Raw genomic sequence first — 15,300 nt, forward strand, 5'->3', positions numbered from 1 at the left:
CAGCAGTGTTCGTTTCTTTTATCCTTTCATTCAGGGTTGGTAACTCTCCTTCTGCAACTTTCGGAGCCATGGCTAGGAAACAATTGCTACTAATTACTAGAGATTGGGGCAGGTTTCCAAACTGTAGAAATTTTTGCTGAACTGGTCCTATATTTGCTATGTTTCCCTGAAGGACACCCACTAGATGTTCTGATGTCAGATGCAACCTTGCAGGAAGCAGCATGAGAATGACTGATTGTACTTAGCTGCTAATTATTGCTTTTCTGCCAAGTGAAGTGGGAGAAATAAAATCACACATTTAATACCTGTCAGAGTATTTCTTTGCAGAATAGCACCCATAGCAAAGGTCAAAGTCATCACACACATTGCAGTTCATTCTCCGACCTATGATAACTCCTTGACAGTGATCACAGGCATACTCCATGTTAACCATTTCATGGTCATCCTCGTGTCCTTCAGGTTTAACTCCACCTGTAAAGAAACATTTTAAGATTTCCTCATAACTCCTTTTTGAGAAAGGATCTTTCTGAATTTCAAGTTATGTTCAGATTAGGAAAAGAAAGCTTAACACTTCTAACATATCCAGAAGAAAAGTCTTTCACTTTATGTATAATTTAGAAGACACTATTTTGCCTTTGAATACAGGGTTTTGAGGGTTTTAAGTGATTCTTACCAAGAAAACAAGTTTTACACAGATCCATGTCATTACATTGTAGACAGCGGTAGCGATGCCACGGTGCAATTTCATCACAGCCATCACAGGATATGTCCACGTTTAACAGGTCACAGTAACGAGCAACAAACATGTGCATCTAGAGCAATAAATGGACACAATTTACTTGAGTTATTTTCCTGACTTTGAGAAAGTCCTTTTTAGACAGAAAGCAGAACACTTCCCGTGCCAGAAAAGGATGGGGATTGTTTCATCATTTTAGACTTTTGAAAGCTTACAGGGAGCCAGGGATCCAACTCATGAAAACTCAGTTTAAGCCAGATTCCTTTCTCTCCTTTAGGCTTTTAAAAGTCTCCTCTTTACCCCTTCTGCAGATAAATAAGCAAATCATAAAGTCACCTTTCTCTGCTTCTCTGGGTCAGCTTGAGCTATCTTTTCATACCAGGTCTCAAACATTACATCCTGACATTCATCCATCCACTCACAGTTTTGCTTGTAGTCTGCAATTTCATCTTCTTCACTCCACTGACTAAAAGAAAAGCAAGCTCGAAATTAAGTTTGAATACAATCAGGCTTCCCTCTAATAAAACTCTGGATACTTTTTTTTTTTAAAGAACAAAGTGCTACAACATGCTAATTGTGAGAACTCCAGTTCACTTGGTTAATAAATGACCATACAGACACCTGCCTCTTGCCTCTGTGACAAGTTTTTAAATGCGTATGGGGGACTATAATGCAAAATCAGAAAATCCAAACTGCTTTTGGTAATGCTGGCAGATCAGATGAGACGTTTTAAAAGCTTTCTGGCCTTCACATTTGCAAGTACAACTACTATAAAATTGCAACATGCAGGTGTTAAAAACATTTGATATTTATTAAGACAAGAAACAGCATTATCTACCTCCTGCTACACTGCTAAACAAGTGAAATGTTCCAGCAGTAATCAGGTTAAAGATAAAATGTTAACAGTTTTTGCACTAGCATTGCTGCAAAAAATTTCAAATACTTCAGTTAGGCCCCTGGACACTGGCCAAAATTTTGCCTTACTTGTTAATAGTACTTCTACTGCTTGTTGCAGCACAAAGTTCAGGAGACTTTCTTGGTAAGAATAGTATCAATAGTCAGTACCACGTGAAAGTTGCGTTCTTCCCGACTCACCAAATCACACTGTCATGAATACTTATGTTTTCTTGTGATGTAGCCATAAGAAGATGGGGTAACTGAATCTCAACAAAGAAGGAAAGGTCACTTGGTTCCCAACTCATATCCAAAAGGTGAAGGAGAGTCGTCTGCACACATGATAAGGCAGGAAGCAACGACCTAAATAAAGACACAAGACAATAAAACATGACAGCTCTAACCTAAAGTTGAAATAGCATATTTGGGGAGCAAGGACGAACAATCACTGTACACTGATTTCCAGGCTTTACTCTGCATTAAATTAACTACGTGGCAGAAACTCAGGTTTACTAATGCATAAACTCACAGAATTTAGTAAGAAGCATAGCCCAAACAATTTGAAATAAAGATGCTATCCTCTATGGATCCAGCTGAAACAGAGCTTATGCTGTACCCTGAGTATCAGCAAGAGGGTCTGTCTGCTCTCTGCAGTACGTCTTCTTGATATTTGCAGGAACTTGTTCTCTTTGAAACCTTTGCCTTGTTCAGTTGAAACTGGGCAGTTTCTTGGAAGTTATTAGCAGGGAAACAAACATTATAGTCACAAAACTCTCGTTTCTTTAGGACGCTTGGCTATAAATCCCAACAATTCTAACCAGAATGTTACCAAAACATGAGCTTCAACATTAAAGCATGGTTGCAGAATTATGTTATTTATTGTGGCATTACTCTTGCCAAATATTCCACAATAAATTTGTAATTTCTATTATTTTACTACTAAGCTTGAAAAATTATTGCAAAATTATAACTACATAATGCAATAAAAGTCAAGGTTTTAACATTGATGAATTTATTGTCCTTTCCTGCATAGTATTAATAAAAAGATATCTTGGCATTTTTGATCACAAGATCAAGGGTCCTTATTTAGTTCTGTAAGTAATGTGAAGTATAGTCAAACTTCATTAAGGCATTAAACAATAAATGACAAATGACATGGGAAGAGGTGAGGAAGAACAGGGGGAAAAAAAAAAAACCAGTCTCACATAAGTAATGCAAACAATGTACTGTACCTGTCATTAATAGCACTAAATCCCTTCACAGAATTTACCAGGAACAAAACAAGCTGGTAGTAGGACTCTCGAATCTCTTTGTGTAGCTCAGCACCACAACCTTCCAAGTTTCCAAAGTAGCTAGAAATTGAACACTCAGTTTAGTAGTCTAGAATTCACTGGTACATTTTAGGTAGCAGGCTTTGTGCAAATTTTACAAACAGCCAATTTTCTGAACACTCCCCACAAGCGGAAGGATGATAGTTTTGTTTAAAATGCAGTCTACCACTTTCAAAGAAAAAGAAAATAATCCTGTACCAGGAATCAGAAGTTAAGAGACAAAACAGACAAAGAGAATATTCTCGTGGCACTGGCAATAGAACATTCCTTCAAATTAAAAAGGTGCTTTACAAAAATCTGATCAGGATCTTAAAGGAAATCAGTGCACTGCCAGATGACCATAAAAAGCTCTTGACAAGCAAGAAGCCAACCGACAGAGTTCAGACAGCACTGTCCAGACATCCGATAGAAACCTGACCTAAATTCACATGAACCAGAACAGCAGAGTATTAGCTCCTGCTTCAAGATAACACTTTGTAGTTGTATGTGAAACTTAAAAAACTTCCAGATTATCTTGCGTTACTTCGAACAACAATTGCACATGCATATAAATATGATCTTTCTGCCTCTTTTTTATCTGTGTACGTGCATGCCCTACAGCTGGAACACAGCACCGCAGGCCTTGGCTGGCACGTCCATCGCTTTTCACTCACGTGCCAGAAGCTAATATACCATTCCACAATAAAATTTGTCTTGTACAGGTATCGCATCCTAAGTTAGGAACGTTCACGCACACGCAAATGCTTGACTAACAAGATATAGCATGCGCCATTCTTGGACATTAGTTCTTCTGTAGTTTGTAAATCAAGATAATACCTAAGTTCATAAAAATTATAAAGATGCAAAGCTACACAAGTAATTACAAATTAAGTGAGTTAGATCACTGCAGCTTTACTGGACAAGAAACCAATCTACCATTAGACAGGAACTTAAGCTAAAGCAGTAACTACATTCTTTTTGAGTTAGTTGTGTTCTGGTTGGAACTGTAAAGATGTTTCTAGGTATCCACGCTGTGATTCAACTGTGTGATACCTACCAGCATGAATAGCTGTACAACTAAGTCTCACTTGAAAATAATTATTTTATTTTGTTTTTTAAATTAAGCATGCAAGATATGCATAGTAGCCTAAAAACTAATCCTCAGGTCATATTTTTATTACCCACATGGATTAAAAACCAGTAAGTTTCTACTGTTTTTAATACACGACTGGAAAAAACACAAGGACTGAGACATATTATATCACATGGCTGAGATTTGTCTAAATAATTACTTACTTTGTAAAATCTTTCTGACAGGCTAGAAGTTCTAACAGAAATAGTACACATGGTGGATGAAAACAGTGTGGTTGCCCAAGCGAGTCTAGGCACTGGCGGATTGTCTTCAGCACTTCCATAATACTTTGCCCTTGGGATTTTCTCAAAGCAAGAACCTTTAAAACACTAAAAGCAGCAAAAAACATTTATGAGGACTTCCAAATGTTGTGCTTAACACAAATAAATCACAATTCAAGAAGTGCTTGACTAATTAAACATGAGATTGGTATCTAAATTTTCAGCTGTGTTTCAGCAGTGGTATATTGCAGTTGGAGCGAGTGATAAAGCTTCCAACAGAATCCCGCACTTCCTGCACCAGTCCAAGTTTTAAAGCCTAAAATAGACAAGCTGAGAACTGGAAATCTCTCTTTTGATTTAAATTTTCAGAATGCCAGGTAATTTAGTGAGAGATGCAACTATGCTATATTTGGTATTGAGGATTGCCAGTACTGATATACCACGTCTTCAACTGTTTGTAGATAAAAAGTAAAATGCCACTGCAAACAGATCTCAGGAAGCAAGACAATAAATCACCAAGTAATTGGTTTTTTTGCATTCTGAAGTTCTACACGATAGAAGTGAATCAAAGGAAACAGTACTTTCAATGAGCCCCTACGTGGTTGCGAATAACCAAAATTTGATACATGAATCTGACAACTATTCACGTACAAAGTGTTTTTCAATACTATCTTGCAGCTAAAATATGTTTTATTCCACCTGAAGAGCAATAAGCCTCAAGTTTCTGTATTTTATAATTGGCAACATTTTCAACTGGCAACATTTTCAATTTGCGTACCTTTCATGTGAAAGTGATTGATCCTTAATGAAGTCTAATATGTTTTTCAATATAGGATATTTCTCCTTCACAGTAGGCACAGCTCTCGGCTCCTCCATTGATCTGAAAGACAGCAGCCTTAGTCTTCCACGGCTGAACTGAGATTTTCGTGTAGGAGTGGAAGGAGGTGATGATATATCTTCTTGCTGTGAAGCTGTATTCTCAACAGGCTTACTATGAAATGCAGATGCTTCTTCTGTTTTGAGGGGATCTGGAACTTGTTTAATCTTCCTATCAGATTGTGTCATTTGGCCCCCCTCTTTTGAAACAGGATGAGTTACTCCGTTGGAAGGCAATGAGTGTGCTGCCTGGAAGTCTGTGTCCACAACAGAACCTTTTCTTTGGCACTTATCACTGACATACTGTTGGATATCATCAATGTCTTGGGCTTCCAAACTGCCTGAAGCAGAATCTTTCGTCTTTGCTCTTACAGGCAAAAAATTCAGTAACAGAAGGCTCTTCTGCATACAAAGTTTTGCTGCAGCATAAAGATTGGAAGAGTTAAGATCTTGACAATACAACGCCAAACTTGCTATCTTCCGCTTAGGAAGAAAGTGATTTATCTTATTCCGTCTGAGCCAAGATAGCTAGCAAATACTGTTTTTCTTGTTATATTGATCATGACGCTATCAGTTACTTAATTCTAGATTTCCAAATGCTAAATTTGAATAATCACACTGAACCACATGAAGCATACAGTAGTCAATGAGAACACATTTTATTCTTGTAACAATCAGCTGCTATTCTAACATCACTTAATTGTGGTAAGAAGTATCTACAAAAATAGATGAATGCAAGTTCAGATCCAGGTGACCCAAGTGAGAGGTCACTCCCCATAGAATTTTCTCACGTACTACTTTCTGCAAAGAATAGCAGAACACAATCTCAGCTAGTTCACATAACATGCTCTAGTTTATCTCTTAAGGTATTAAAAAGTAACCCCAGTTGCTAACTTACCTTTTACAGCAAAAATAATATCTAAGATTTACAAGGCAATGCTTTACTGAACTACTTGGAATGCTTATACATTTGGAAAGGCAACACTTACCAAGAGTTTCTGGGTTCACCTCACTCGCTTCTGCGTTCTGCTTCTCCTCAGTATCATTTCCTCTACCCATCAGGGATTTCTGCTTCATTTCCAACTGTAGACAGGATGTTAATATAGTTAAAATATGACTCCACCTGTATATCTATACAGCAAGGCAGCACGAAGACTGCGTCACATTAAAGGAATTTAATCTCAGGAACAGATGACAGTATTTACTATTCCTTACTGCAGAACAAAACACCCAGAAGTCTGAATGTGCAGTACCTAAACTATCAGAGCAGGTAACACAGCCTCATATCGAGATGCTCAAGGTGTGTAGGCTGAGACCCCTCCCTGTCTTGTTGACTGGGTGTGCATCAGCCTTCCAAGAAAAAAGAAAGCTTCCCCTTTACCCCCACCACTCAGGTAAAGATATACATCTAGTCATGGGATAAGATTCTCCAACAGCATCATGTCATCTAACTAGTGAGTACTGTCAGATGCAAACATCGCCCGTCACACAACGGGTACAACGCAATTACTCATCTTAACGTGCATCTGCACATATAGCATCTCTAGTGTATCAAGCTACCAGGAATTCTTGCAGGCAGGAAAGAGGAGGGAGGAGCTCACAAGATACTGCAACAGTCAATTTGGCTGGCCCACATCTGACGGGCTCACAAAAGGAGCAGAAAAGCAGGCCATAGACTGAAGTAGCTGTTCTCTAGGCCATATAGCTGTTAACATTTAGAATTTCCTGCAGACTAGTGAAATCTAAGTGAATTTTGGCGCTCTACAGCTGCAGGTGATGACGCAGACTCCTCTCACCAGGTTGTGAGCTGATGACACCAGCTCTTGACATAAGGCTTATGTTTCAAGGAAAATTACACGCAAAAAACATACTCTCAACTGAAGCCAGTTACTTGCTTGTCAAAGCAGCAATTATTTCCTTTTCTGTTAGCACTGCATTACTGCGAGAATGAGGTCTAAGACAGATTTCTTTCTATGCTATACCTCAAAAGAACTCCAACTGCTATGTAAGAATCTCCCTAACTAACAACAAACGTTCTTGCTGAAAAGTAATGCAAATATAATTGATTTTGTGTCAAATTCTGTCCTAAATTCTCATGATGACACATCTGGGGCTGAGGGAAGGAGAGGAATGTAAGAACGCATTTAAATGTTTAAGTTCAAAGTTTAGAAGTGAATATATGTTCTTCCTAAAGTGAAAACAGTTGACCTAGAAACACCGAAGGGAAAAATGGTTTCACCCTACTCCTTAACATCACATTGTAAAATATTAAGGTAAATGACATTAATAGATATCCTCCTGAGTGATCTTACCATCCATATTCTAATTGAATCGGCCAGGGAATATACTTGTGCAAACTCATCACTCAAAGGCACCTTGCCTCCACTGTTGACTGGAAACAAAAGAAAGAAGTCCTGTTTATTTACAGCTCCATTTTTACACAACTTGACTACTTAACAAAAATTATGCTAGAGCCTTCCCTTCATCTCTTAGTCAATACTTGGAATTCTGCCTGTAAGACAAATATGGTATAAAAACTGCCAAATTTCATACGCCTTAAATACATAAGCTGCACCTTGACAGAGTTATTTGGAAAGTTAAATTATGAATATCTTTCTCATCTCTTCCCAAAATTGATGCCTGCAGCCATGGAAAATAATAACCTCTCTGTATTAGCAAATATTATTAATTAGCAAATACCACTAATGCAAATTGATATCAGAATCATCAAGAAATGCTTAGTGTTAACTTAAGGTTCTATAGATGTATTTTGTTATCAATTTTTTCCCCTTTTGTTTTGAATTTCTGGAATGGACTTTCAAGATCAATTTACAAAAATTAAAGACCTGACAAAACAGTTTCCATCAAAACTGGCCTAACAAGGACTATGGAGAAAAAGACATTCCTATTCAGGGTTTTCCCTCTCCCATTCCCCCTTTTTAATTTTTTTTTCTCCTCCTTTTCAGCACCACTTGTACATCACATGGCATAGGTGATCATGGGTCCTGAAATGAGACTGCCCCAGCAAGACCGACAGATGAAGCTATTAACTAATAGTAGGATGGATATCTTATCCACTCATCAGTATTTTCCTGAGCTCCCAGAGTGCTCAATCTTACTCAGAAAATTAGATGAATTGTCAGATATAGACAAAATGACTAAAGGCAATAACAACTTTAGTCATCAAGTCAGTCTTCGTGTCAATCATTTTTACCCATAACTTTATAGCTCAGAATAGAAGATGTTTAGCTTCAAAATTGTGACAGAAAGTGAAAGCCTAAAATGAAACCCTTCAAAACCAGGTAACACCTTATCATCCAATACTTCAAACATATCAATAAGCTTCATGGAAGGATGGTGCAAGTCAAAAAGTTGTTCATTTTACCTACTGAAAATATACAAATTGTAATACAATGGATATTATATAAGTTAAAAGCAAAACATCACCTTTTATTTAAAAAAAAATAAAAATATATTTAAAACCAATATTTATTTTGAGGATGCCAAAGTTAGTTTCCTCAGTGTAAGATTTGGGAGGTAATTCTCACCTCCTCCCTCCCCATTTTTAAAAACATATATAAGTTGGTGCTTGCTTTTTAGAAAAGATACAGTGAGAGTGGAAAATGACAGAAGAACCTCTAATCACTGGGAGCCACACTGTTCTGAATTAAAACCCCAGAGGACATCACTACTCCCTTATAAGGCTTAATCAGTAGCTTATGATGGTTATTAATATTTAGACAGAGCTCTGAAGATAAAATCATATATTAATAAAAAACAAACACTCTAGAGGCAAGGCTTACCTAGTCTACGTAAACGATGACTTCTTTATACAGAATATTTTTTTTAAAATCACACTAAACTGATTTTTCAAAAGTTTACAAACTGAACTATAAGACAGCATTTTACAAACTTTAAGTCTTCATTATTAAGATAGTCTAATATTAGAGTTACCATATTTTTGAAGCTTCTCATATAAATCTGGAGTCAGATACACCAAAGCAGCAAATGTCGAGTTCACAGCTTGATCAACAGTTGAACCAGCAACTGTATCTGTCTTTGGGGCCTGTTTTTTACACGCCTGTATAAGTCCTTTGAAAAGTTCAGATTTTTGCCCACTGAAGTCCTGGGCAGGATCTGATTTTGCAAAGTCAATAAGAAAGTTACGGCAGTCATCTTGGTGAGAGCTCCTAGCCTGGAAAGAATGTTAGAAAACATTTATTTTAATGTTATCTGAAAAATTCTTGCAGTTTTTTTCTACGATTAAGTTAACTTGCAGTATATCTGCTGCACTTGAGCAACCTGATCTAATGAAAGATGGCCCTGCACAAGGCAGGGGGGTTGAATTAGACGGTCTTTGAAGGTCCCTCCCAACCGTTCTATGAAAATAGAAACTAATAAAGGGCATAGAACAACAGTTTCTTTCCTCCCTGGTATTTGAATTGAACAGCGCAAGTGATGACAACTTTAGCACAACAGCATATGCTTAAGGACGTACAAACTAATTAAGCCTGAATGAAACAGTGCGAAACATCAGGATTTCATGCCAATGAAACACAAGCAGCGGTGTAAGTACCTCTTTTTTATCTTGGTGCAGTCTACGGCTCTGACTGGCTCCCGGGAGTGCCTCAGGACACATCTGGTGCCTGAAGACAGGTTTCCACAGAGGAGAATTAAGAACTGATGTTACTTTCAAAGGAGGCAAGTCTGCTTCACTACCTAGTTCTGCAAGAAATTCAGAACAGACATGTCCGTTACTAAATACTTTTGTTCATTTTTACAGATTAATGAAAATAAGAAATGTTAAACATCCAGTAAGGGAAAAAAAATGCAAATAGACTGAACAAGTAATATAACAACATTCTCCAACTTCTGTTTCGCTAATGTGGTGCAGAAAAACTATGTACCCTTTCTTTAATGTTAGCATCAATATCTTATAGTGACAATATGTTACATTATGGAAGTAGACATTTTTGCTGTACTTATACCCATAGAAATTCCTGAACAATTTGCAAGAGAGTTTAAAAGCTGCTTCTCCTACAAAAGACATGATAATTTGCTATATGTAAGGAAGTTCATACTAAGGAGAAAAACATTCCATGATAAGAACATTTCAATTAGTTCCCTAAATCCACAGGTAAGTACCTGTCTAATTTTCCAAGGTAAGTACTGACCACCTGATTGCAGCAAGAACTCTTTAACTTTGCTTAATTTCTCCAAAGTGGTGAATGAATTCAGATTTAGTAAGCTAGCTAGAAGTGTTCTTGTTTTGAAATTAAAGAATAAACAACTTTTTTTTATTTTTTTTCCTTATGGCACCCATCTCACATTTTCTATTTTACTTATCTTCAGTGGCCCAAACCTTAAGTGTGCTTAACTTTGGGAATTAGCCAAACTTAATTTGGGCAAACTCTGATATTGCCTCATAAATGTAATTCAGCTTAGTGTGATTACTTTCAGGTCCCATTTCTTCTTAATATTGGCTTCTGACTATTAGAAAAATCAGTGATCCCTGGGACATTTTCAGAGTAGTCCTGCAGAAGTGTGATCAGGCTTGCTGCACAGAGGCCACAAAAAACGGATACAGCTCAATGGCCAAAAGCCGTTACGCAGCAATGCGGCAAGCCTTCCATTGTCAGTCAAGAAGGAAAGACAGAAGGAACTTTATTTTCACAGGGGATTTGAAACATAAGGTTCTTCTATCTTCTATTTATATGGCAGCACAACTTCTGGAGCTGTTAAGTGCACTCACCTCGTAGAGATTTCAGCGCCATACTTCGGGAAGCCAAGCGCCCCATCAACCGGGATACAAGAAGCTGTAAATCCAAGCCCCAAGAAACGGCAACATCTGGTAGGCCATAAGCAGTGACGGAAAACTTGTAGCCCCACTCATTATTACTGCTGTCAGAGTGAAAGAGAAACTGCAGCCGTGGGCCAGCCTTAAAGGTCACTTTCTACAGAGCAACAAAACAGTCATTTTGCCAAATGTACATGACAGGAAGACGTTTCAGGGTAATGAATTTCCTTCAGCAACTGTGGTTTTTCAGTATTACATTCTGTCCATAACAGGTCTAATTTCCCCCACCATCTGAATGAGAAACCCACAATACTAAGCAGATAAAATTTCTATTCAGTAGCTTAATGAGAAATTTCATAGCTGATTGAGCTTTAGAAGTCAGAGCCATAAAACAATAGAGAAGCATCCCATTTGAGTAGGTGTCATTGAAGAAGGCGTAACTGAGGGAAGCACTACGCTTGTCTCATGATGTTAAAAAATTGTGAGGACAGAGTGTCAACAAGTTTTACCCATGTAGTTACTGGCAGTTAAACATGATTATTACTTTTCATTTTGACTAACTGCTCCTTTGATAACAGCAACAAAGAGGGATTCTTTACTCATTCACTCCTTTTATTTGCATCATTGCAGACTTTCTTCCCCACCTCCCGCCCTCCACCTTTGAGAGGGAATAAACACACACACACACACAAGCACACGTGCTTTTAGAGAATAGTTTTTCCACAATAACCGTAAGAATTTCCTAAGACTGGATATATCACTTGGTTCAGAATTTTAAAGGCGCTCACCTTAGGCCACTTCTCAGTGCCAACCTTTGTATCGTAACGAGTTTTTGCACCTCTGGCATCGGTAAACTCCAGGTAATCATACCTGTGAAAATTGCAATTCATTACCTCCAAATCTACTTTTTAAGTTTTTAGGGAAAATGTCTGCTTTTGGATTTTCACAAGTGCTGCATCTGAGAGTGCCCTGTCACATCTTTCTGAACCACACCTGCATTGCTTCACGTGACTGTTAAGGAATTTATTTCATGTTTCAATACAATAGTCCCAGCAAACACAGACCTGCTTTCCTGCAGAACTTTCCCAACCCTTCAGAATTGGTAATGGGTGCTAATTTTAGCATCTGGCACATGCTTTAACTAAGCAGTAGCTTGGTATGTTAACCAAGACAAACCAAGCCAGTAGTTTTGCCTAAGGAGGGCAAAATAAATACCACAAGCACAAACTGTGGTGGTCACAGCAATGTTACAAAACAGATCAAGGCCAAAGGAAACAAAGTTCATACCAACAGCATGTCTGTACATTTGCCAGGAGAAGTGCTTTCAGCACCAGGAGTCATCCAAAGTAACAGATTGTATACTACGCAGGACAATGAAGAAATTGAAATGGCATGCTTGGAGTGCAAGAAGTATTCCTTACACACTGAAACATGAATCGCTCCTCTGCAAAGAGATATTGCACTCTAATACAGCACAAGATTAAATTACCTCCTTTCAGTTTCACATTTTTCATCAAATTCCACCTCAAAGTAAGTTGCCCCATGACATAGGAAGACTGAGACCTCATGACAATTATTTTCATAGTTATGAGGCGATTCCATTGTCCACGTTCGCAATACTACAGGCTGCTCTTGCTGCCAGCTTTCCATTTCCATCTGTAGAACAAAAATGCACACCTGAGATACAAATGTAAAGCATTTAAAAAAATAAAAATTACCACACTAGATTGTCGTGTCTGTACTTTCAATTTGCCAGATGTACATACAAAGTGGCATTTAAAAGGCTACAGCATTGGTTTACACCTAAACTAGTTATAAAGACACCTTTGATAAGCATGGTAAGGAAGCACTTCTAAAGCAAAATTATTCTAGTCTGCTGGAGTAGGAGACAGTCTCACCCCTGAAGTGCCTACAAGTCTCCAGTGATCACAAAGAGAGTCTAGATGACTACTATAGATTTAAACATCTACGCTACAGACATACAGACTTTATTTGCATCACCACAAGCAACAAAGCTAGAGATGTTAAGCGCATATTATTTTTAATTTATTTTCCTCTTCATCCTCAGAATCCCTCCTTCCTATCTACCTTCTAAGCTTCTCATTCCAGTTGCACTTTCTGGTCACTTTGCTCATCTTCCATATCAGTACAGATATATTTCTAGTTCTTCACTGAACATTTCATTACACATCCCATGCTTTTAGAAGTTTTTGAGCTCCTTTCAAACACTCTCAAATAGAATCACCCAAGTTTTCTATGCCTTTCTTGCAATTTTGCTTTTGTTTCACTGTACTTAACAGCGCCTAGATCTTTAGTTACCTTATGAGGCTCACTGCAAAGGCTTTTCAATGGTTCTATCAAAGTGCTGAATCCCTGTAGCAGAGTACAGTATGGAATGTCTAAAGTGCAAAAATCCAACAAGAAGATGACCTAGGAGAAAACACAGGTCTCATGAAAATGCAAGTAACCACAGCCATGCTACCCGGGAATAGTACAAAATCCCAATGTTCACTTACCAGCTGACGAGTTGCCATAGCAAAGACAGAGTTACTTATTTTTTCTACTATTGTTTTGCCACTATATTGAGATAAAAGTGACTGCAAAATCGTTCTGATATTTGACAGGAACTGGCCCACATCTAAAGAGAAAAAAAACCCTTAATAGCCACCTTAAGGATTTGCTACCACAACCTGCTTTATCAAACACTTAAGTGCATGGTGATGTGCACAAGAAGACAGCAGGAAAGGCCTCTGCTGTCCCAAGGCAGTGACACTCAAAAGTGAAAACAGTTCAGAAAAGTTTTCTGTGATATGTCAATTGTGGAAACAAGTAATGCCTATCAACGATATTTTTAAAAAAAAAAAAAAAAAAAAAAAAAAAAAGAGTGACCAGTAATTTAATCAAACACCCCAAGACTGTTTCAACGATCTCAGTGTATCCAGTAGGCTCCCTCCACAACTAAGAAATGCAGCTTAAGTAACAAGTGAGGCTAATAATTTTTATCGATAGCCTTACTCTGTTTTTACATCTAAGACAGGAACACAACAAACTTATTTATACACAAATAACATAAGTATGAAGTAATTTTACATAAAATTACATCTCCATTAAATACTTGACCCAATTAACTACTCAATACTGAGCCTGCTGCATTAAAAAAACCCAACCAACCACTGTAGCAAAACACCCCTTAGAAATGCCCAGCTTCTTAAGTAAGTTCCTTTCTTCTTGCTATCACAAACATCTAGGAAAATACATATCACCACACAGGAGCTTATCAAAATAAGGGCCATTTAAAGAAACCAAAATGTTCACATGAAGGTCTGTAACTGTGTGTTGTTTGGGTGCTTTGGGGTTTGGTGGGTTTTTTTCAGTATTTGATCCCCAAAACTTAGTGAAATATTTTCTAAGATTCTCCCAAAATAATACCATCAGTATGGCTAACATTCTAAGTTACTCAATATGCCTACAAATTCCTTCCTAGAGAGATTAGAAGTGCTATGACAGTTATGAGTATGCCTCAGGCAACCACAGGTGCACCCTCATTACACTGCAATTCACAAAATTGCATTTTAAACTCCTGTATTATACCACACTTAATTCCATATTCGATCCCAGCACTTACAGTTTTTAAGTATTTCTACAGCAAGATCCTTGGCTGAATTATCGCTACCCTTAAGTTGCAGGTAGCACCATGAAAGCAGGCTACCTTGAACAGACCAGAATAAGGAAGACAAGACCGTGCCACTCTCCTGCTGTGCAACATCCAGCATCATCATTTCACACTGAAAAATAAAGAACATAACAAAAGGATATCCTCTTCTGCTGTAGAATGACACACAATATGCACTAAGTAAACTGTGATGGACATTATAATCCCCCTCACCTCACAAAAAAGATCAACTGACAAGTAGCATATAACACCATGAAGCAACTGATATATTTTGTTTTGATAAATCGCAATTTTAAGTAGGAATAGTTACATATGAGTCACTCAATGTTCTCAGCACATTTTTTCTGCATATGTAAATGACCCTCCTCCATTTACACCTCCCTTAGAGGCATGACCTAACCTCTCAATATGGAACGTTACTTCCGTTCCCTAGTGTCAATAGGATGCCATAAAGTCTTTTCAGCACTATGGAATAATACCTCATCTTACACATTACTTACTCTGCTATTATGAAATGTTAATGCTTAAAGGAAAAGGCTTCAATTGGTTGGAAAACCTAATCCTACAGACATGAATAGCCATGAATAGTTTTATCCAGAAGGACAGGAAAGCTAGCCCTGTAGCACATATCTCAGGCATGCAGCTTGTGTTTGAATGCATA

The 15,300-nt window shown here is 37.8% G+C and overlaps 1 protein-coding gene across 5 annotated transcripts in view; it reads right to left on the reverse strand.

The window, feature by feature from the left end:
* The window catches only part of ZZEF1 (zinc finger ZZ-type and EF-hand domain containing 1), a 62,507-nt gene that overhangs the window by 27,208 nt on the left and 19,999 nt on the right, over window positions 1-15,300 (reverse strand). For all 5 annotated transcript variants that reach the window (XR_008579853.1, XR_008579855.1, XR_008579854.1 and 2 more), the window contains exons 19-35: window positions 14,592-14,751; window positions 13,483-13,604; window positions 13,286-13,396; window positions 12,456-12,622; window positions 11,755-11,836; window positions 10,922-11,123; window positions 9,746-9,894; window positions 9,124-9,364; window positions 7,482-7,561; window positions 6,159-6,252; window positions 5,072-5,588; window positions 4,237-4,401; window positions 2,863-2,982; window positions 1,832-1,993; window positions 1,073-1,202; window positions 674-812; window positions 306-471 (exon numbers count right to left, since the gene is read on the reverse strand). Coding sequence is in view for 1 of the 5 variants with exons in the window: in XM_054847291.1 (XP_054703266.1) it covers window positions 306-471; window positions 674-812; window positions 1,073-1,202; window positions 1,832-1,993; window positions 2,863-2,982; window positions 4,237-4,401; window positions 5,072-5,588; window positions 6,159-6,252; window positions 7,482-7,561; window positions 9,124-9,364; window positions 9,746-9,894; window positions 10,922-11,123; window positions 11,755-11,836; window positions 12,456-12,622; window positions 13,286-13,396; window positions 13,483-13,604; window positions 14,592-14,751 (2,807 nt within the window). In the remaining 4 variants the exon portion in view is untranslated. The remainder of the gene's footprint in view (window positions 1-305; window positions 472-673; window positions 813-1,072; window positions 1,203-1,831; window positions 1,994-2,862; window positions 2,983-4,236; window positions 4,402-5,071; window positions 5,589-6,158; window positions 6,253-7,481; window positions 7,562-9,123; window positions 9,365-9,745; window positions 9,895-10,921; window positions 11,124-11,754; window positions 11,837-12,455; window positions 12,623-13,285; window positions 13,397-13,482; window positions 13,605-14,591; window positions 14,752-15,300) is intronic.

Source organism: Grus americana, chromosome 19 (genome assembly GCF_028858705.1).
Source record: "Grus americana isolate bGruAme1 chromosome 19, bGruAme1.mat, whole genome shotgun sequence".
Classification (NCBI taxonomy): Eukaryota; Metazoa; Chordata; class Aves; order Gruiformes; family Gruidae; genus Grus; species Grus americana.